General features: G+C 39.2%; 1 protein-coding gene across 22 annotated transcripts in view; it reads right to left on the reverse strand.

Moving 5' to 3' along the window:
• Positions 1-23130, reverse strand: part of SH3D19 (SH3 domain containing 19) — a 103514-nt gene that overhangs the window by 27140 nt on the left and 53244 nt on the right. For 7 of the 22 annotated variants that reach the window (XM_046941245.1, XM_015276660.4, XM_046941248.1 and 4 more), the window contains 6 exons: positions 12099-12139; positions 5962-6002; positions 5209-5251; positions 3768-3915; positions 3336-3537; positions 1408-2409 (listed from right to left, as the gene is read on the reverse strand). In XM_046941245.1, the coding sequence (XP_046797201.1) occupies positions 1408-2409; positions 3336-3537; positions 3768-3915; positions 5209-5251; positions 5962-5977 (1411 nt within the window). In that variant the 5' untranslated portion in view covers positions 5978-6002; positions 12099-12139. Of the gene's footprint in view, positions 1-1407; positions 2410-3335; positions 3538-3767; positions 3916-5208; positions 5252-5961; positions 9525-12098; positions 12140-23130 lie in introns of those variants that run through there. The other 15 variants (XM_420444.8, XM_046941251.1, XM_040699168.2 and 12 more) reach the window with 6 other exon arrangements.

Raw genomic sequence — 23130 nt, forward strand, 5'->3', positions numbered from 1 at the left:
CATAATTCCTTGTGCTTCTAACTTCTAAAACTATTGCACGCACAGCGGCTGCTGTACAATTGCAGTCTCCAGACATTAGAATCGTAACTCTGTTCCTATTTAGATGCTGTCACTCATGCACCTCAAAATGCCTCTTCACTCACTCAGTACTCCTTCCAGGTCTGCTGCAGCCTCTATAGTGCTCCTGGAACCCTTTCATCCAAGAAAAAGGCAGACACAAATCCAAGTTAAGCTAATTAGCTGTCCTGAAGGACATTCTGTTGCCTTACTTCATTGCTTTCATAAGCTGCCTCAAATTTTTTATTAACCTGAACAATTTAAAGGTGTAAGGGACTTCCTATATCTGCTCTGGGCTTTTTATGCCACTGCAGAATGGAAGTGATAAATTGGAGCTTCATCTAAAAATATAATCCACAAACTGTAAAGAAATCCCACTTACTAACAACCATTAATACTGATATATTGTGACAACTACACAATACTTACGCATCTCTTTTCAGAGAGCTGAGATGTTTAATGATAAATGAGGTAAAAAAAAAAAAGGTTTAAATTCACAGTTAGTCCTTTAAACATGCATTTTGTATGATACCATCTGTTTCAAAGCAGAACATTTCCTGGATTGCAATGGGACTGATAGGATAAATCAGGACATACTTGAGTGCTAAGAGGGGAAAACTCACTGCTGTAAAACCTAGTGACAGCCCAGCACCTACTTGTAGCTTAAACCACCTAAATCAGAAAAAAAAAAGCCCCAATTGGCCTCTTTTTTGACAGAATCAAACAAAGTTTATGAGAGGAATATAGCTGCAGTAATTAACCCATCCACATGAAATTTTCACTTTTCAGAAAAATTTGCAGCTGGATAACTAGCATATAGCCACATAATGGACCAAGACATGAAAGAGAAAATAACTGGCCACTGCTCACAGTACTCCAGTGTGTCTGATCACTGTTCTCTCTAAGTAATAAACACTGCTGCTTCCCTACATGACCTAGTGGAATAAATACATATTTACCGCGCTCAGGAGGTTTCTATTGCAGAATTTCAGGCACTCAAATAAATTAGTTAGACTGGATGGCAAAAGATAAGATGTCCCAAGTTCCTGAAAGGGAATTCTGATACATTCTGGAGGCAACATCTGGCATATAGCATCAAGTCTTTTATCATTATTTTAGTTATTGTGTAATAAATCCAGCAGGAAACCTCTGAGATTTATACAGCCTAGAAACCTCCCGAGTCCCCAAACCCAAGTAATTTCACAGTGATCTTGACATAATAGAAAACAAAGGATTTCATACACACATAAACTTTGCCAAGACAGGCAGAATAGGTAGATGTAATTCATACAGCATCATACAACCTGTAAACAGAAACCACAGTGACAGTTTTAAAAAACAGCATCTTACCTGCTGCTGCTTCACAACTGATGCTATCTTTAACAGCACAGGGTGGACTTAGGGGCAAAACATCGTCATCAAAACTGATCAGATCTCCTCCCAGATCTAGCTTACTCTGCAAAGCAGGTGCTGAGGAGTTCTCTGCGGGTGACAATTCCCCCAGAGACTTGAAAACTTTTTCTTGGGCTGATACAGAAGTCCGTGGTGGAGCAGAGATTGGTTTTAGAGGGACCAAAGAAAGGGCAGGATATTCTGCAGAATGTGACTTTTTAGGAATAAGAGGCCTCGGAGCAGGAACAGGAAACTTTCTTTGTTCGTTGCTGTTCTCTGCCACTGAGCTGCTTTTTGCATTGAGAAAATCGCTACTACTACTTTTTACAAGGCCAGGTTTTGGTTTCTTTGGCAGTTCAGGTTTGGCTACAACACTACTCCCAGCTGCTTCAGGTTGAAGCTGCAATTCTCTGGAGGAAGGTGTTGGTTTGCTTTCTGTCCATGCATCCCAGTCTCCTGAAACTCTGTTTACCCCTGGCTTTGGAGCAACTACTGGCTTCTTTGCAGGTACAGGTCTTGTGGCAAAGGAACGAGGGGCAATTTCTGGTTTCTTTAATAATCCTGAGGTATCATTAGCTCCTTGGGTTTCAAAAACTTTGATTCTTGAAACAATACTACTTTGGCTCTTGCCTGTACTCATGCTGTCCACTGTCACGTGATTGTCTAGTAAGCTATCATCTAAGACAGATGACTGCTGAACTGGAAGTTGCTGCCTCTTCGTGTCAGACTGGTTCACTTCTTCCCCATTCTCTCTTATCTGACTTCCAGTATTTTTGACCAAAGGTCTGAGATTGCTTCTTGATCTTGGCTTTGGTACAGGACATATCACAGCATTGGGATTTTCTTGGCGCCTTTGACCTTCAGAATTTTCACGAACTATTAAGAAAGTCTCATTTTCTGAAGAAGATCTGTTCAAGAGAGATGCAGAAGGCCTAGGAGGTTTCAGGGGACTCGGTCCTGCTAACAGAAAATTAAAGGTTTCAGTTACCTATTATAGAACACCGTATTTATATTACTTTTCTATTGGCCATAAGAATGTGAAACAATAGTTTTTGCTCAGAACTGTGTTCACAGTGCTGCTTGTGAAACTGAAACTCTCTTTCAAAAGAGAGAAATAGAAAAAATACATAAACTCCACGAAGAAACTGAAGATTGCTGAAATGCATGGCATCTGCATGTTGTGAATTCAAAATTACTTGTTAGCTTGCAGCCGGAAGGAAGGGTATACAAGTAACATCTTGGCCAAAGAACAGTACAGTAATTCCCTCAGCTGAGTATTACACACATCCAGACAGTTACTTTCCAGTTTGAATGTGTAACACTGCTGTTATTCTGATTAGATATGTGAGCTCTACTGGAACAAAACTGCCAATATGGCTGAATTGAGCAAAACAGTAAAGATTTTTATTACAAAGTCATAACGACACATGATTTTATTCATCTTAGAGAAGTTTTAAATGAAGTCTAAAGGTGAATGCAATGATACTTCAGAAAAGAGGAGTTTTGCAGTAATTTACAGTATCAATCATTCACAGAAATGTAACTGTTATTCATGACAACTGTTGCACAGATGACAGAATGTTAGAATCATTAATGTTGAAAAAGACCTCTAAGATCATCTAAGCTAACCGTCAACTCTATGCTACAGTGCCAACTATATCATGTCCCTCAGTGCCACACCTACACGTTTCCTGAACATCTCAAGAGATGGTGATTCCACCACTTCCCTGGGCAGCCCCTTCCAGTGCATCAGAACCCTTGCTGTGAATAATTTTTTCCTAATATCCAAATTGAACCTTCCCTAGCACAGCTTGAGATGAATAACAAAGAACATCTTCAGGAAACCAACTAGGATTTTCATCAATGGGAATTCAAAAAGATCTCACCTGGATAGTTTGTAGATTCCCAGTGTGTAGGCACACCACTTTTTACATTACTTTCTGGCAAATGGCTGATTAATTCCTCTGGAAAGTCAGTTTGTGTTGCAGAAGTAGTGGTATGTCTAGGAGCAGCAGCATTATTGTTATTTGTTGTATTCACTTGCACTTGATTTATTTCCTTTATCACCTGCTCATAAGACGGAGGAAGCTACAAGACAGAAATATTGATGCATGTCTAAATTTGACCTTTTTTAGAAAAAGCATATATGTTTTAAAACACTAAATTAACATGCAGAGGAAAAGAGCACTATCATAGTTTTTTATTCAATGTCACAAAAACCTAAGCAAGTAAAATTCTTAGTGATAAAACTGTTTCTCTCTCCTTTTTTTCTTTTAACCTTCATATGTCAAACACAGTTCATGTAAATCCATGCTCACCTCGGCTGGAAGAAGCTCATTTGTCCTCCACTGAGCATGAGGTGAAGCAGAAGGGAATCCTAATCCCTGAGGAGCGACAGGGCTTGCACCTGGAAACCAGGAGGACGGCCGCAGGGGTTCAGCAGCAACTATTGTAATTTCAGGACGCCTAGAGATAAAGAAAGGGGAATAATTACCTAAAACATCTCTAAATAGTTACTCTAAATATAAAAGACCAAGGCTTCCTCAGCATCAGAAATCAAACAGCTCAGGTCTTTTTTATTTAACCAAAGTATCTTTCCATGATTTCAAAGCAAGTTACCTGACCTTTCTAATAAGCACTTAGGCTTCCATTCAGAACACCTAATTAAATGCCTAAGCCAAAAAAGTAGGTTTATTGGCTTCAGAGAAATAATTTACATGCTAAAAGCATCCAAATACAAGCGTAACTCAATTAGATGGAAGAAGTCTTAGTCTTCAAGGGATAATGAGAACTAATCATGCATTTGTCCTTAGTCTGCTGCAATGTGAAAACAGCGGGATAGTTAAAACTGCCTCTGGCTGACTACCTATAAGCTTGTCTACCCTGAAGACTTCTGGGGAAACCCCCCACTGTACTAAAGGAAGGGCAAAGCATGCCTCACAAGCCCTCTGGGACAGGGCTTCTTTGCTTACAGCATCTAGTATAACAGGGACCCAGAGGTACTTCCACTGCTTTATTGCTGTAACAACTGCTTTAGAGGATAAGCTGCAGTGGCAGCACCTGCTTTCCAAACACAGACCCCAACCACCACTGATTAATCTAGAGCCCTGCATAGAATACATTTTGAGAAGCGAGCTTTGTGAACAGATGAAGCATCTGCTACAGAAGCCTCTGTGTGTTAACAGAAAAACTGCGGAAACCTAAACTCTAAAACATGAAAAAAAAAAAAGTAAACAGGGAGGAATGCAGTCCCTTCACACCTGAAGTAATAGCCAATTTGGTTCAAAGGCTCCCTTCTTAAATCTCTCTCTCAGGTTAGTGATCTCCCTTCTCAAACCTTTGGAGAAACCAGAATGTGTGACAGTGTGCCTGACAGTGTGCTTGTTTTCACTGTGAAGTGATCTCATAAATAGATGTCAGGAAATTAAAACAGTTCCGTACAGGTTTGCTGTCTGGTCACATTGGTTTTGTTTTGTTTTGTTTTTTTTTGAAGACACATACAACACCTAAGCAGCAAACTCCAACTCTTAGTCCATCCCGTGTTTAAGCATCACAGCATTTTGGTTTTATTCCAAGCCTAATTTCTTTTTAAACATACAAAAGATAACAAGATGCAAAAAAAAAAAAAAAAAACAAAAAAAAAAAGAAAAACCAACCAAACAACAACAAACTAGAGAAAGGCATAAAAAGTAATACTGCGACACAATCTAACAAGTTTTAAAGTAACATCTAATTGCAATATAAATAATTGCATCCTACCTTCTATCCCTCTGTTGTTCACTATGGCTAGAAGTCCGAGAAGCTATTTAAATAAAAGAAACAAAAGTTTGGAGAAAGTTAAAACACACCATCACAACACATAGTTGAGGACAATAGCAAAGCCTTTACCATCCACCATAAAGGAAACAGAGAGCATACAGCACGTGATCATAAATCCCAGATTCTAAGACACACCAAGGATTTTTTTTTTTTTAATTATTTGCATTAAATATGAGGGAAAGGGTGTTTTTTTTTTTAAAGGTTTAGGGTGCACATTCAAATCACTTTAAGTCATTCTATGTCCAAGATACCACCAAAAGAGATGGTTCTGCCCATTTTCTTCCTTCTCAATACACATTCCTGTCTTCTGTATTGTAGTGACCCTGGAGCTGAAACTTCCTTTGCTTTGAAGCATTAAATACATCTCATTTTGCTTTTGATGGCTCATTTCTGGGATGTTATCTTTTTTTAATGTCTTTTTCTTTTCTTTTCAAGAAGGAAAAACTACTAGTATATTCAAATAATTTTCTCAGTGGCCACATCATGTTCTCATTTTGATGCCTTCAATGAAAAACGGAAATTATCTGAGGGGCAAATTTTTGCGTAGCAAAGACGATTTAGGAAGTGGTAGAATCTTTTTGCGTGAAAGATGATGATTGCGTTGTTTCTGTGCCATCACAGAATCATAGCTGAAATCTGAAATCAGCAAAGCATACTTGATTTGAGCATCACACACTGTTATGTCAGACATACCTCTTCCACGGGGCATTTTTGATGTGCACTATTCATGAGTACTAGAGGAAAAAAAGAAGGGGTTACAGAAAAGGAAGAGGAGGTGAAAGAGAACAAACCAAGGCTCCAGAGCCAGAAACTATGATTAAATGGGTTAGTCACTCAAGGATAGCATATGTCCCAGAGATTTAAAAGGACAACTTGTAATGTTAAAAACAGATTTTATTTCTAGTGCCATGCTGCTTTTATCAGTGGGTGTTCAGAAGTCTCCCTGCCATAATTAACCATGAGGAATATAACTGGATATAGAAAAGTTCACTGTATTGCTCAACAAAGTGCAACTGCAGAAACGAGGGAAATAAAATCTCCTTGAATGTTTGAATGCTTTATTTAGCGTAAAAGCATGGTTTGTGTCTGTGTTTTTTTCTTTCCAAAAATAATGGGTTATGTTGAGGTGTTGATCCAGATGTCAAGAAGCTGGGATCCCACAGTTCATACTCCCACCTAACGGTCAGGAATACTGACCCAGGCAGGAAGCACACCTCCAAGTTTCAGGAGTGACAACCCATCTTCTAACCCAGATCTGTAAAAATGGTTTGCCTAAGACAAATGAAAATCCCCTACATAAACACCACATCACCTTCACTTTCTTTTTCACAAATCTTAACACAGCAATCATATTACTCACACATTCAAGGAAACAACCAAACAAAAACACACCAAAAAGCCCTCAAACAACCAATCCAACCTCTTCCAAGTTTACTTTTGCAAAGAGGATGTAAGTGTTAATTTGGTAAGTGTATTCAATACAACTGCTTGGGGTACATCCAAACTGCAATGGTAATTAGAAATTAAAACTAATTACTGGGGGATGCAAAGCTAAGCCAATAAACCTGCCAATTTCCTCTACTGTTTTTTCATTTCTAGGTAAATAATACATACTGTGTTCTCCCATGAAACTCTAAAAATACTTCTATTTATTAAAGTTATTAGAACAAATAAGAAAAACCTAAAATAGTTCTTTTCCTTCCTAAACACAGAAGCTACAAAACTATAGTGAGGCATAGAGAACGATGTAATCCATCAAACTCCAAATATCAAATCAACAAGCTCACTTTAAAGTAACAAAAAATATTTATATAAAAATAACATCACTAGTAGAAGCAAACATTTTATATATTTTCAAATGTGTCCATTCTGTTGCTTGAAACAAAACCTCCCAGGAACTTCTGGAGTCGAGCTCCTTTCATGAATATAAATATTTAATATAAACATTTATTTTTTTAAGGACTTCGACAGAATTCTTTCCTCCTTCCATCACTTGCTTCCCTCTTTTTGCTTTCCTGTTTTTGTTACATCCACACTTTCAGAGCATCGTTTGTTTTGGAAGCTCTGAAATTCACATTAGGGCAGAGGTGAAAACTATTGCATCTTCTGCTCTCAGGTATTCCTTGGAGTTCCACAAACACTAAAGTAAAGAAAATATAAACTTTCTAAGTAATCCTTGTCTCTGGACTGGCACAGCTTTTATTCCTTTACCGTTCAAAGTGAATTTAAATTAAAAAGCGTATGAGAAGACATGAATTTTTGAAGCATAGCACATACTTCATTTAAAAACAACAAAAAACCACAACCATTTTTCTGGCCATGTGGTCTTTTCATACGCTATTTTTCCCTCCGTTTGTGAATTGCCTTGAAAAAGCACACTATTCATCTTTCTCCAGATTTCAAACTATGGCATCTTTAAACTTAAAAAAACAACATTTTCTCCACCAGGAGAGTCAATAAAAAAGTATTTCAGTGCTGATTTTGCACAAATCCCTCCACTCTCACATTAAGAAATGATCTGGGTGATAAGTGTTGATATATCCACAGCACACATACAGTGGTTTCTAAATAAAGGGTAAGTAAAGTGGTTAAAGGAGGGGTAGGAGAGCAAAATCCAATGCACAAACTCCACACCTTTCCTTCTTGTAATTCTACTGATCTTGAGAGAAAGAAACAACATCAAACCAATCCATAATGTTGTCACTAGAAATACAAGTATCTATTTCTGTTAATGTCAATGAGGCACCCAAATGTATTTCATCTGTGAAAGTATATTTTAATCAAGTAAAGGATTAATAGTAATTCTGTAAACAGAAAAGAGATGAGTGACTTACAGATTCATTCTTGGTACATACTTCTTATAAGCAGTATTTAGTGGCTTTAGCCAATTATTTCTGGAATGCATAGTGAGTGGGAAAGAGTAGCGTTTGTGCTGCACAGTTACGTTTTAATGGGTTTTTCCACTACAGTTCCTATTTTAGGTTATATTTTTCAAGCTAATTTGGTAGTTCATTTATATTTGAAACACATACGGATAATGGGGCAGGAGGCAATTTAAGCTTTGAGCCCAAGATGCCTGTAAAAATATACTTTCTAACAACCATTATATGACAAACTCATAAATTGCGATGGTACAGATGAGCTGGTGACAACAGCAGTCTGACATGCATTTTTGAGTCTTTTAAAGAGACCTGAGCTAGAATTCAGTCTCCCAGGCAACTTTTTTTGGCAATATCAAGTTCATTCAGGGATCTGCTCAGATTCCCTCCTGCTGTGCGTGCTGAGTGCTTCCACAATAGAAATGCTACAAAATAATCTGTGCATTTCCATTAGTAAACTATATGAAATACTGAACAGTTTTGTCACCGCAGACTGTTTTAAAAGGAAGTTTCATCTTCCACTGAAGATTAGAACCATAACCTCAAATAACCCAAACCTTGGGGGAAATTGAGCTTTGAATTTTTCTGATGACTTTTATCTATCGTTCCTTCCAGCAGCTAGGAGTAAATGTGATCCTTCCGATTAACTATTTCAGATAATTCAAATTAACTATTATCAGTGGGTTTTAAAGTAATAATCTCTACAACAAGCAAGTGTGCTACTATCTAAAAATACAGTTTCTTTCAATGCTTTCCCAACCCTGGGCTACAATTTTCTGCCATGGATAATGTGAAACATACAGACTATTAGACTGAGAAGTTATCCTTCTCACTGAATATCTGCCTACGGAGGACGAAGGTTATTCATTACGGTATCTCAGAGAGAGCCATAATTGTGAGCAAACGCTCCTTCCTTTAACTACTACTTAATACAACAGAAGAGCTGACAGGCTGATTCCAGGTAAGAAGACGCATCTGTGGTTTTTGCAATACTGAGGGTGTTACATGGCTGCAGAAATGCTTTCTTCAGGGAGAGCTAAAATGAGCAGGTTCTTCAAGCTAAAACCAGAAAAAAACTAATTTAATCAAAGATGTGATTATACTATTCATAAAAAGTGGAGTTTCAAATTAATGAGAAATCTTCATACGTCTCTGAAATAAAAGCTGAACCATGTTTCTTGACACAAGGGGGAGGTCTTGCTCCTTTTCTTCTATTTCTGTTTCCAGGCACCTCAGGAAACATCAGGTTGTTTGACATTGGTGTTAGGCTGACTTGATGCTTGAATGCAGCTAAAAGAGACAGGGCTGCCCAGTTCCCCTTCCAAAGACTAACTTTGGTCCCCCCTCTTGAAACAACATTAGCACTCATAAGACCCCACAGGGAGTGAGTTCAGAACATCAAATACAAAAAAAAAACCTGAGCACTTTCTGTACAGTTTTTTGTTCACTTCATCTCTCTGATCCTGCTCACACTTTGGGCTCAGACCACTGGCAGCAGAGGGGAAGGAGTGTGCCACCCCCAACAGCGGTCTGTATTTCCTGCCTCTCCAGCTCTTCTTTGTACAACTTTACTGTCTGACCTGGACAAAAACCACCAGGTCAAATGCTTTCTCACAGCTGACCACACTGCTGGGCACCACAGAGGCTGGCACTGTGGCTGAACAAAAACCTTACAACTACACGGGTAGAGCATGACTGCAGTTTCACTCAAATTTGATAGTAGAAATTTATAATCACTTCACTCCTTCCCACACCTTTCCTTGGGCTGTGTGCTCCTGCCTTTGCACCATTCTCTACATTATGCCAGCCCAAATGTTTGTGCAGATGGGGAGAGAATGAGATCACAGAATTGATCTTGTTGGGAAAAAGTAGGAGCCAAAAGAACCCAGGAAGCCCCAAAGCAAGACGAAACAAAAATGAAAAACAAACAAAATACACAGCCAAAAATGACTGCAAAACTGCCAAATGGGAAGACATAGCCTCAAAGTGTGTACAAGCTGTTACACATCCTTCAATCAGCCACATATTTGCCTAGGACAGAATGAGAATGGAACAAGCTTGTAGGTTTTTCCAACATTTTATGGCAGTAGGCTTGTTTCTGCCAGCCTGTTCTGGAAGAGTGGAGTAGTGAGCAAAAACACCATTTCCCTTTGTCTCACCACTGCAGCACTCAGCTTCTTTTTACTTTCTTTGGCATGTTTCTGTCTCAAGCATCCAAGGAAATAGCTCTGCTAATTTCAGAGGGAGGTGTTTTTAATGGTATGCTCTTGGCTGAGATTGTCATTAAAAATAAAAGGTAAATTCTGAAGAGTGCAGGTGAAAAAAATGACTCCTGAGCACATCTCACAATTACATGCTTGATTTCTTCAAACAATTGCTTGATCTATCAAACAGTTGAAACAAAATGACACCATCTTTCCACTCAGAGTTGTAGTCAGCACGGCCAGAAAGGAAAATAAGTCCTCTCCTTCTTTGGCCACGTGATGGGAAGAGACTTACCAGTAAGTCTAAGTAGGTGAGCTTAAGCACTATACATAGGTTGGAAGACTGATACCCTGCAGATACTTATCAGGTTTCCTGAAAATTCGAGATAAGTAGACCGCAGAAGCTGTGATTAGGGAATAAAAACTGATTTCTAATGCTGTTAGAGAGAACTATTTTTCCAGACAATACTTCAACTTTTCCAGATTAATGGCAAGCAGAGTTAGGAATTATTCAAATTCAACTTTTCATTTAGATCCATCCACAGGTATGGTTACTGGCACATATAAGACCAAGGTTTCCTGTACAATGCCTTGATAAGTGCATGGAGACTTTTTTCTATCATGTGGATAATTCACACATTATTTAGATTTTATGGTTATTCACATATTAGTATCATTAAATATAACGCTATAACATATATGGAATCACAGCTTCTTGACTAGATGTATTTTTTAATTGATTGTGCCTCAAAATGAGGCATCACTTGCTACTGCATTTTCAAAACCATACTTGACAACTGCTTAATGGTCTTTTAAACCATTTATCAGCTAGAGGAGAACCGGAGCTTATAAAGTCTCTATCAATTCCTGACTCAGTGACAAAAGGCCTTCTGTGATCTGGTGCTCTGTTTTCCAGCTTCCTATTTACGGCAGCAATAGCACAGATGAAGTGCTGCATTTTAACTACAGCATCATGTAGACTTGCCCTGAATGAAGCATTCATGATCTCCTTTCACTACCTCCAATCCAATCCATTCTAATGAGCCCCTGACTAATAGATTCAGAAGAAACAGATCAGTAGCACACACACTAATGTACTTTTTCCCCATTGTTTCTTCAGTATGAAATTGAAATCATGGACAAAAATGAAATACAAATGAAAAGTGGGAAAAAAGAAACAGTATAAAATACTTCAGAGGACGCAGCTGAAGAAATTCATTGTCTGGAAATATCAAGAGCAGGAAAAGAGAGGTTAAAAAAATAGGGAAGAAGAGATTGCCCTTTCATTCAAGATTTAGAAACAATTTCTTGCTTTCCGAAATGAATAATGTGCATGCATCTAATCCTGTCCCCAATATAGCCAACAAACAGGTGCTGTAGGTTTCTCCTGAAATGAAACAAGCTTCTAGTCTGTCACGTGACCTAAGAATTGGGCATACATAACCCAAGGTCTTCAGAGTTGGATCACATCTGTGCACAAATGCTCTGGTGCTCAAATAAGAAAACATTAGTAACTGGCAAAAAGGAACAGATCATCAGCAAAACATAAAGAGGGAATAATACAAAGGGGAAAAAAAAAAGTAATTACAGCCCTCTCTCCCACCCCCAAAGGCTGTTAGCAACTTCCTTTTCGAAGTTAACTTTGACAGTTCAACTTTCTTTTACAAAGTTAATCCAGTTACTAAAAATGAAGATGTAGCAATTTTATAATGCAATTACTGTCAAGAAGAAGGAAAAACAGACTTACATCTCTTGATTGCTGCTCTTATGGATGACAAAGGTCCTTGGCTTAATAAAGAAAAAATAAATGATTACTCAGTGGTTAATGTCTCAAAGAGAAAACAACTAAGCAGCATTGTGTAGAGAATCCCCATACATTATACAGGGCTTGCCAAATTCGTTTTGCCCCAACTACCTTAAAAAATACATCCAAACCCCTATGAAGTACACAATCATACCCTACCCATTCCAATGCTAACCAGGTTACAGCTTAGCTTAAAGACTCTTCAAAGATAGTAAGTCATTTTTGAAAAGACATTTGTTCTCTTGATTCTGTACTGAAGTTCATATTCCGTCTCATTTGACTGTAACAACTGGAGAAGAGCCCATGTGGGTGTGTGTATTCTCAGATCATTAGCATATAATGACTTAACATCTCTGTAAATAAATAAAACTTACGCAGCTAAGCAAACACCTATGACCCCTCTGCTAAGCATTTTTAACAGTTACTTCATATCTGATCTCCACTTTCAGTTGAGTTGCATTTTTCAGTAATAACTTGGTGGGTGGGGTTAGGCAGGAATACAACATGACCAAAAAATTGTTGACACACAAGGACAGAAAAATGTTTCCTTTTGCCAGCTCATCTGTTTTTTTGGTAAGACTAAGGCTTCTTATGACTCTCTCCTGAAGGTCTTACTTAACAGATCTGACAGCCTTTAATAACTTTGCAAAAGTTACTTGAGATCATTATTCCGTGAAGTGCTGCTAATTTGATAAACATGATATTAATAAAAATGCCACATGTAAACGCTACAGAGGAGATTCAAAAAAAAGCAAAAACAAACCTACTTCAGAAAAAGACTCTTTCTTGCAACGCAGTGGGTTAAGAACACTTGGTGAGATGTCATCAATAGAATATTCAGCACTTTCTAAAGGCTGAAAATCGACTATATCAGATTCAGTGTAAGACATTAACTTAATTACAATAGAAAGATGTACTAATCAAGCCTTTTCTGGAATCACCCCTCCTAGAATCATAGAATTGCTCAGGTTGGAAAAGACCTTAAAGATCATTGAGTCCAACCACAACCTAACCATACTGCCCTAACTCTAACAACCCTCCACTAAATCATGTCCCTGAGCACCATATACAAACAGTTTTTAAACACACCCAGGGATGGTGACCCAACCACCTCCCTGGGGAGCCTATTCCAGTGCTTAACAGCCCTTTCTGTAAATAAGTTTTTCCTGATATCCAACCTAAACTTAGCCTGGCACAACTTGAGGCCATTTCCCCTCATCCTGTCACCTGTCACCAGTGAGAAGAGACCAACCCCGCTCTCGCTGTAAACACCTTTCAGATATTGGAAGAGAGCAATAAGGTCTCCTCCTACAGCTTTCATCAGTGGCAGTGCCAGCAGGAAAGTTATAGAGAAGGCAGGAGCACTTTGCAGTGCTCTCTCCACACACGGAGCAAGCATGCCACACACAGACTGTCAGTGTTTGCTTTGGCTCCGCATGCACTTCCACTGCAATTGCTGATGACTACAGCTATACCAGTGGGATGAGGGATAGGGGATTTAGAGGAGAGAAGGAAGAGACACGTGCAAAAATAAGAAAAATGGCCTCCCTCTAAAGACTAGAAATGGATGTTGCTCTGACCAAACTGTCTTCTGAAATACTTTGGCTCACCTAGGATAAGCAAGGTCAGTCTGTCTGCTTTCAGGAACAGCTCAAAAGTGGCTTAGCCCCTATCAACGCAGCACTAGAAAACAGTTCCATCAATCATATTTCACCATACATACACAGCAGCAGAGGGATCTTACTTTCCTTCAAAAAGTTCCATCATGATACAGCTCATCTTCAAGAAACATTTTAGTTGTATGTTCTTCCCTGATGTAACTCATTCTTTTTTCTCCCTTATAACTAAACTCTTTCTTTTGGATGTCCATTTTTGTAGCATTATTCTTCTTCTACCTTCATTGCTAGGAATAACTGCAATATTTAGGGCTCTATTTTTATTATATTTAATATCAGGCAGGAAGGAGACTGAAGTCTGCTAACATGAATCTTAAATCCTTTGCTGGAGCAAATACTTTCTATCCTCAGAATTCAACATTTTCTCAAGGTTGAAAGCAGGAAATTAGATAATCTATGATGTATGAATACCTAAGTATCAGAAAGACCCAAATGGAACAGGTTAAGTTCTTTCTTCATCTGGCAAGAGCACCTTGAATTGTTTCAATTTGCCTCAGAATCTGAGGAGCAAATTTAGATGAGAGCAGGCACTTGTGGTTAGAAACCATAGGAGTCACCATATATGCAAAAGTCCCAATTTTCTAAGCATCATGCTAACAAAAAAAGTATAGAAAAGAACTTACAATTGCAGTGCAAAGAACAAAGAAGTGAAATCTTTCATTAAACCAACCCAGTGAAGCTGAAATATGAATATATTATCAGCCAAGCAGTTCATGTACGCAACTCTCCATGTAATTTAGAACCCAGAATAACATGATTCTGTTAGAAAAATTACTAACTCACAGACAAAGCAAGCTGTTATCAGATAATTTTTCTTTTCCTCTTTCTATTAACAGGTTATCATCAAAACCCTTCCTCTCCTTTGGCAAAGCACTGTTTCCTACACTCAGGAGAGTGTGATTCACACTTAACTTAAAATTATTTAAGCCTTGTAAAAACAAAGAAATGGGAATTAATTTAGATTATTATTACTTGCCACGAAACCCTGTAAGGGGACTGAAAATTCTCTAACTTTGCTATGTACTAAACCCCAGTAATTTAAGAAAGATGCTGTTCTTAGGGCAGACTGTGATAATACCCACACTTGAAGCTGAGGTAACCCTGCCCTATTCCACAGCCAACCATTTCTAGTCTCCTGTCCCATCCTGCAGAATGAAGAGTGATAAGGTTGCCAACATTCTCCTCTGCTCCACAGGCAATGGCCACATTTTCTCCCTAGGGATCCAAATAATTAGCAATACCAAACCAAATTCAGTTCTCCTATTTGATGTGTAGGAGCTGCAGCAATTATTCCACTTAATAGAGACCCTGTCTCTTTTCCCACCTCCTCCTGTATGTAATGGAGAGCAGTGAACCAGAGCACACACAGAAACCCCACAAATGCTCACATCAAGGAAAAATAAAGCAGGGAGGAGTTCAATCTGCATGGGATCTCTAAGCCTGGTCAAAGCATGACTCTCCAGACAGTTATGTCAGAAGAACTGGGAGGATAGCATGAAAACAGACAGCCCATCAGAGGGGCAGTAGTGCTCATGCTGTCCCAACAGCACGCATAGGCAGAACTCCAAACTCAAAGGGCTGGTAGAAAAACGAATGGACAGCAAGAAGTGGGCACTTTCACAGCATTTGAGACTGATAAACATTAGTTTAAACACCACCCCAGCCATAAATAATATGGAGGAAGTAGAGATGCAAACTCATACATCCTGCACACTAATTAACCAAGAGGGAGAGGACAAGCAAAACACTTCTTCCAACATCTATGGATTTATCCTACACCTCACTGTTAGTCAATTTAATGTACAAAGTTTGTTCAATTTTCAACTAAGGCAGCAGCTGTGTTGAGCTTCCCAAGCCAGTTCCTCCAAACAGGGAACTCGCCATCCCTGTGCACCTATGCAAACTGCCTCAGTTGGTTCAGAGGGGATTCATCAAGCTGCTGTACTTGCTAGCTGAAGGTAGTCAGGTATCTCAAGCCAGCAGTAATATGGAAAGGGTCCCATGGGGTCCATTTCCACCCCAGCTGATTGCAAGGCAGCTCTGCTCCTGGGTGTGGGCAGACAGACTGACTGATGCTGGGCATGAATCATTCTAGACACACAGAAAAGTCTGGTAAGAAAAAAAAAAGTCAATCACTTGTAAAAAATAAATAAATATTGAAGCATCTGCTACCAAGTCTTTAAATTTATCATTCACATCATGTTATACAGGGCTTTTCTCAAAATATCTGTCCTCCAGTTCACACACCTTTGTAAGGAGCACTTACTCAGCGTATTTTCACTTGTGATGGTTACTGACTCTTTACATGCCCCTTTACAAAGTTAGAATGTTGCTTAATATCTTAATATCTTGTGACTTCCAGGAATGCCAGCAAAGAACTTTTCAATAGCTGTTGTTGAAATTACTGTGAGGTAAAACAGTAGTATGATAAAAGGAATCATCTATTTCTCCATGTTACTTTATAAATCATTCTAACTTTGTAACAGCCAATGTACTACCCATGATGCAGCTTCACTCTTGGTTTAAGACAGAAAACTGCAGCCAGCAGTGCTCCCTTCCCCATGCCCACCATCTCCTCCAGACCTTTCATGTTGATGCTGACATGGCCACAGGTCTGCCTGACCAGCCACGTGATCATGCTCACAAGCACAGCGTCTGCCCCAGACTGCCAATGAGTTTTCAGCCAGCCCAGCCAACAGCTCCAGCTGGCTGCAGAGTCCCAAGAGCACCGGGTTGACGCAAAAGGAGTGGTGCGAAGGGCAGCTGGGGAGGTCAGGGGCTCTCTTTGTGGGAAGTGGCTTGGCCTCTGCTCACCAAAACAAACCTTTAGGCTGTGACTAATGCCATACATGCAGCTAATCTGACAGCAAATCATCCAGTGCTGGTCCTGCCTCAGGTAAGCTTTCTTCTCAGCCCTCCTAGGATCTGGTGCACTCCTTCATTTGGGTTTCCCGCTGGTGCTTGTTGCCCAGATCAGCTCACTAGGAGATCAGAACTGCTCCAGCAAAAAGCAGCTGGCAGCAGCCAGGCACCTTAACACGCAGACACATCCACACCTTCTCTGCTAAGTAATGGGGTATTGTCACAGCCCTTTGGGTACAAAGGCTGATAAAGATCCAGTCACCTAAGAAATCAAATGCTCGATAATGCAGACAAGGTTATCTTAGAAATAGGACTCACCCTGGTACAACTTCACCTCTCTCCTGGGTCTGGCGCCAAAAGCAAGCAATCCTGAACCAGTAATTAAGTCCAGTGACAATTTAATCCTCATCACTATGCTGCAGATGTCTATGCCTGCATCACTAAAGGAATGCAGCAACTGTGACTTCCCACAGTCCGGACAAGCAAAGATAGCTAAGCAGCAGCTAAAATCCAGCTGCTCAGCTAATTAGAACAGCTCACACTGATCAGCATAGGGAAATCCTTTCAGAAATGTTCTCTAGCTGTTTCTTCAACCACTTATTACATATTCATGTGCTCGCCACTGTCACACTTGGGGATGGTATTTCAGCAACTGAACCTTCAATTTTGTGGTAAAACACTGGCAAGATGTCAAAGTAGATCATGGCAGCAAATGCTAACATTTCACCCACCAAGCCTTGCAGCAAACTCCAGTCACCAGGTTGCAACAGCTTTCACACTTTCCCACATCCAGCTTTCATCTTGAAGCCAAAGCACGCCAATCTGAATCACGTGGTTCATGTTTATCCCAAATGAATACTATTCTGATCCACAGCTAAGGACACGTTAGGCAGAATTCCTCTTCTTACTTTGTGTCTTCCTTCTGACAATAACCTTGGCTGCATCGCATCTTGCCTTGAAGACAACTGTATGAACATGCCCATCATAGAAAGGCGAATCCTCAGAGCATGAATCACATTATTCTCAGTCTTCATCCATCAGCCTATTTACAGACCTCACTTCTTAGTAAAATGCCCATTACAAGAATAGAGGGTCACTGCTTATTGAAGTTTGACCCAGGAGAATGAAGATTATCCTCTATGCTATCTATCAACAAATTTTAGTCACTGTTGTGATATACCTGCAAGTATGTCTTGATGGAAATTTAGAAATTATATTGAAAATGTTTTAATGACAATTTATCCTTGGCAGAAAATATTTTTTTAGCAGCTGAAAGCACCTATAAATTTAAACATAAAATGCCAGTGTCATGTAGTACTGTAAATTAAATGCAATATAATTGAATTGTCCTAGTGACAGTGACAAATATTTGGGCCCAGCCAGCACCATATTTAGGCTAAAGAGACAGGATGAAAAAACTAAACAGAAGAATGCTTCTATCAGACAGAATAGCTAAGCTGTAAACAGCAGCTTTTTCAGATGTACATTCTTTGCCATTAAAACCTACATAGTTTCTGCATTTCTAAGTAGAGTGTGATGACAGCGCCCTACTTATACAATTAAACAATGCAAAAAGAAGCTTGCTTCTCAAGAACAGCTCTTTGATTTAACTACTTTCACTAGTATTTCAGTTGGTAAATCAAAGTCTTCAGTAGCCCCGACAGGTAATCCTGCTTGCCTCAAACTAAAAATACAACCTGCTGGTTTATTGAGATCCAGAACCTTTGTTACTGACATTATGGGTTAATTAAACCTTTTTTTAATCAAGAAGGATGCACAGGACAAAGGCAAAGAGAACAGCTGTTGATCTGTATCCACAAGACTCAAGGTGTTTTTTTGCAGGTCTTCAGCTATTATAAAGTACAGATATTAGATCTTCTTCAATAGTCTGCATACTTCATAGAACATATAATTATAGTAGGAAGGTAATTTTTAAACTTCAAGCTTTATAAAGGGAAGAAAAGTGGTATTTAAATGTCATCATATGAAGCACTTATAATGATTACTAACAAAAACGGGCAACAATTTGCTTTACAACAAAGTAGTATCTTCAGCATATATAAGACAAACCAGATCAACAAATTAAAAAGAATGGGGCAGTGATGAGGAATCACCCAAAGCAGTGACTTCTGCTGGCCTTCAGAAAACATTAAGGCTGGGAAGCCTAAGAATAAAAACAGAGCACAGCTTCAGAGGAGAGTGACAGGAATGAAAGGACACTGACTGGAAAAATGAAAGCTCAGCACTGGTGCCCAGAGGGGGATCTAGAGGTGAGGGATCCAAAACCAAATATTCAGATACTTGGCAAGCATATGGACTGCAAAGGCTCCAGAGCTGCAATCAAACCAATGGAGTAGAGCATAAGTGTTGCTCATTTTGGCTAAATCTCTTTCCTGTGCAATAATAGTTGGCAAAATATAGGTCCATTTGCTTCAACTATCATGCAACTTCCAAGGAAGGAGTCCTAGGGGAATCATGTGACATTGTAAGGACTCTGTGAGACTGAAAATTGAGTCTTTCTTCCAAGGGACACTACCACTTCTACACTCAGCAGTTAAGATAGTATCTGTATTCTGCCTAGTGAGAGATTAGTAGCATGTAGTTCCAATTCCGTAGCATAAAAGCCAGATTTCTGAGAAGCATCTGAAATGTAAAGTTCAACTGCAGCCACAGGAATGGGATTATGAGAAGCACAATGCCAGCATGACCTCAGTTCCAAAAAAATCAGTTGAGCACTCCTGAGAATTTCCAAGTATGTCAGAAAATGCCAAGCCCTTTGACACATAAGGCCGTCACACTCCTTTAGCCTAATCCACCACTTTTGTAGACTATCTGAACAAAATTTGCAGCATGAAATTTGCTTGAGCTAAAGCTTTAATTGAGTAAGGAAACAAAAGCAATTTCCTCACTGCTTTAATTGTAGGCATATATTGAGAACAATGATATTTGTTGTGGAAAGACGGAGTCTTTAAAATAGATATATCAACACACATGTATCAAATATACTGAAGTCTATTAACTCAAGACCAAAACAAACAAACAAAAAAATATAGCATAAACCCTAATGTAGTGTAAATGTGAACCAGCAGCCAAAAAAAGTTGAGTAAGAATTTTACAAGATCAGTATACAGAGTTGTGCTTCAAATTGGCCAGTTACCAAGTAAATGAAAGTAATTAATAACTAAAAAAAAAAAAATAATCAGCTAATAATATGTAGAATCACTCATTTCCAACCCTCCCATGTTAAAGCATCACAAATGTAAAACAATGTTCATGCATACGCATGGTCACATCTTGTTCCAATGAACTGCTGCCTCACCCAGTTACACCCTACAGCACATTAGCTCCATGAACTCGTAACACTGGCCTTGACAGAACGCGCAGCGCACAGAAATTAGAATTTAAAATCTCACAACCACACCCTCCTGCAGACCTGTCTTTCCAGAAAGTGCACTGCATGCAGCTCAGTCAGGGAACCAGCATATACACCTGTACGCTTTTCTCCCCTGCCTGCCTACAAAAGCACTGAAATTCTCATTTTCTTCTATACCAGAAATACTGTCATGGCTTTGGTTACAAAATGCAAAAGTTGATTGCTCAGAAATTTGCACTATGTAATAACAAACCATACATTCATATGCCTGTAGGTCTACAATGCCTTTCTCTGAGTTTAAACATGATCTTCAGCTACAGTGTTTTTTATTCATTTACAAGGATTCAGCAGCTCTGAGATTATGGTCAGGCATTCCCCAAAGACATGTGCTAAGGATCATTTTTCAAGTAATAGCAGGCTTGTAGTTCTGAGCATACAAGGATTTAAGTAACATTCTGGCGTATCAGTAAAGCTTATCTTTGCTAGCACAAATTAGGGAAAAAGAACCAAGTTTTAAGATTCTCAAATTCTTTCCCACAGGTGAAACAGAAGCATCAACCATTGAAGCTTAAAATCACACCTACATCTACCCCAAACACACCGCAAAACCACTATGGAAGGGCAACAGCACTGAAGTTGCTGTAGGATCACCTAAGATACATACCTCAGCAACAGAGAGGGGGGCCTTTAACCAATAAGGGCACTTTCCCAATGAAACAGAACTCATCTTGGAGCAGGTTACCATGCAAACATGCTGCAAGACAAGAGAAACTTCCTCCACCCTCAGTCACACGCCCTGGTTGTCTTATAATATCATGGACCTCAAATAACATGTCAATAGTGCAGCCTCTAATTGATAGCTATAGCTTGAAAGAAACAATCACTATCATCATCTTTTCCCACTTAACTAAATTTAGCTTCACAAGCAAACACCACATAGCACGGATCAAACTGGGCCTTCCTGGAGCAGCAGCAATAAGAAACACCTTGCCAGAGCATTTCACAGCCACAGACACCAGAGCCCTGGCCTTTAAGAATCCCCAAAACACACAGTTCTTTCACACGCACTTCGATCAATGCACCATATGCCATCACTACTAAGCAGAGGAAATTGAAGATCTGCAAAGTATCAGATTCAGCTTATTCAGACAACTAAATTGACAGAAAAAACATCTACCACTGGGATTACCCTCATCTGCTAACAACCATTCAATCTCTGATCCTTGATCTCAAATCTTTACAAAAGACAGGCTTATAATTTTTTTTGTTTTTAATTCTCCAGAGCAGCTTAAAAGCCCTGCATGCAGGTTAACATCGCAGGTAATATCTCTAACCTCTGCCCTCAGCAATGCCTTTAACTCAAAAGGCAGAGAATTGTTCCTGTCCTTTTTCACAAGTCAGACAACCACCATCTCTCCCTCTCCCTTTGTAACACGTCTCTGGGCCTCCAGAAGTATTGATGACCTTTTCCTTAAGACTGCCTAACTGTTTAACACAAGCTAGGTAAACCCAGAACAATTGCATTTGAATTTTCACAAAAAGAACCAAAGCTCCAAGAGTTGGACTCGATGATCCTTGGGGTCCCTTCCAACAGGAGATACTTTTTGGTTCTATAGGGAATGAGTGCTCAGCCTCTTACACCACATGACAGAGAAAGCAAAGTGCATGTACTGCTACAAAAACAGCAGGCACCAAGTTCAAGAGAGTCAAAGAGACATTTTTTTTGCATGCAACACAAGGTCAAGCTGTAGCACTTCCTGCCACAGAACACTGTGGATGCTAAAAGCATATATGATATACGCCATTTCTTTTAACTAGTTCAGCTCTTCTAATTAAAAGATCAATTTGGGTTGTTTACATTTTGAAGATATTTGAAAATCTTGATTTGTAATGTGAAAATAATCATGGCAATTTTTATTTAAGCTGCTCCAAGAACATTAATGACTTTTTTTTGGTATCGTCATTCAGTTACAGCTGTATCACAGAGGTAAATGCCTATTTAGCACCTGCTGCAAGGCAGTTACCACACTGAGGAGCAAATTTTGTCTATTCAAATGCTGACACATCTTAAAAAAAAAAAAGCATGGCAACAGTAATTAAAGGGAATACAAAGAACTCTGGCATCACTGCAGATCTGTCCTAGATAGAAAAAAAATGCTATTATTAACAAAAAGCAATGAAGTCTATTTTCGTATGGTAAAATATTTAACAGAACATATTTCCTTGTCAGGCCTCAGAAGAAAGCAGACAAGTTGGGCAGCACCACACAACATTTTGTGTCCCGAACAGTAGTACAGTGTGGCAGGAAAGTCTCCCCGTAGCTGTCATTACTGCCCCTCTCCCACAACACTGCTCTTCCTTCCAAGATGCTCAGCCTACGTCTACCAGCAGCACTATATGCTACTATATGCTATTAGCGGGCCTGGAAAGAAGCTAGTAAAACAACACAACTGTCATTGCAAGAGGTGCTAAAAAGGACTTGTATGCTTGGGACAGGAGGGAAGCTTCCTCAACTGGTCCAATCACAAAATGTTATCAGAATAGGTTGAGCCAGTACTGTATTAATACTAGATGTTAGTGTGTGAGGGGATTGGGAAGCAGAATTTCAGGTTATGTGGGATAAAAGAACTGTAACAGAAAAAAACAAACAAACAAACAAAAAAAAAACAATTGCTTAGAATGACATGAGATCACTCGTACTTTTTTTCCTGGAACTAGGTATTACATTGTGGATCAAAAGAGAGATTCAACAGTAATCATTATTTCTGGCTGGCGTATTATCATTACATTTGGATTCTCTCTTGAACTAGAAATCAACCTCTGCCTCAAGCCTCACGAGACTGGAAATTTTCACTATATACAGAATAGCTGACAAACCTATTTTAACAACTTCACCATGGTTAAAATGCAACTACACATACTTGTACACCTTACTTGTACAAATACTTCCCACATTTAGGTTTGTGTGGTCTAATTTCAGTCCTCTGTAGCAAGGACCTGCCTGTCACCACATGGGTTATAGCCTCCAGTGGAACAAGCAGCATGACTTTTTGCACTGCTGAAC

Source organism: Gallus gallus, chromosome 4, assembly GCF_016699485.2.
Source record: "Gallus gallus isolate bGalGal1 chromosome 4, bGalGal1.mat.broiler.GRCg7b, whole genome shotgun sequence".
Lineage (NCBI taxonomy): Eukaryota > Metazoa > Chordata > Aves > Galliformes > Phasianidae > Gallus > Gallus gallus.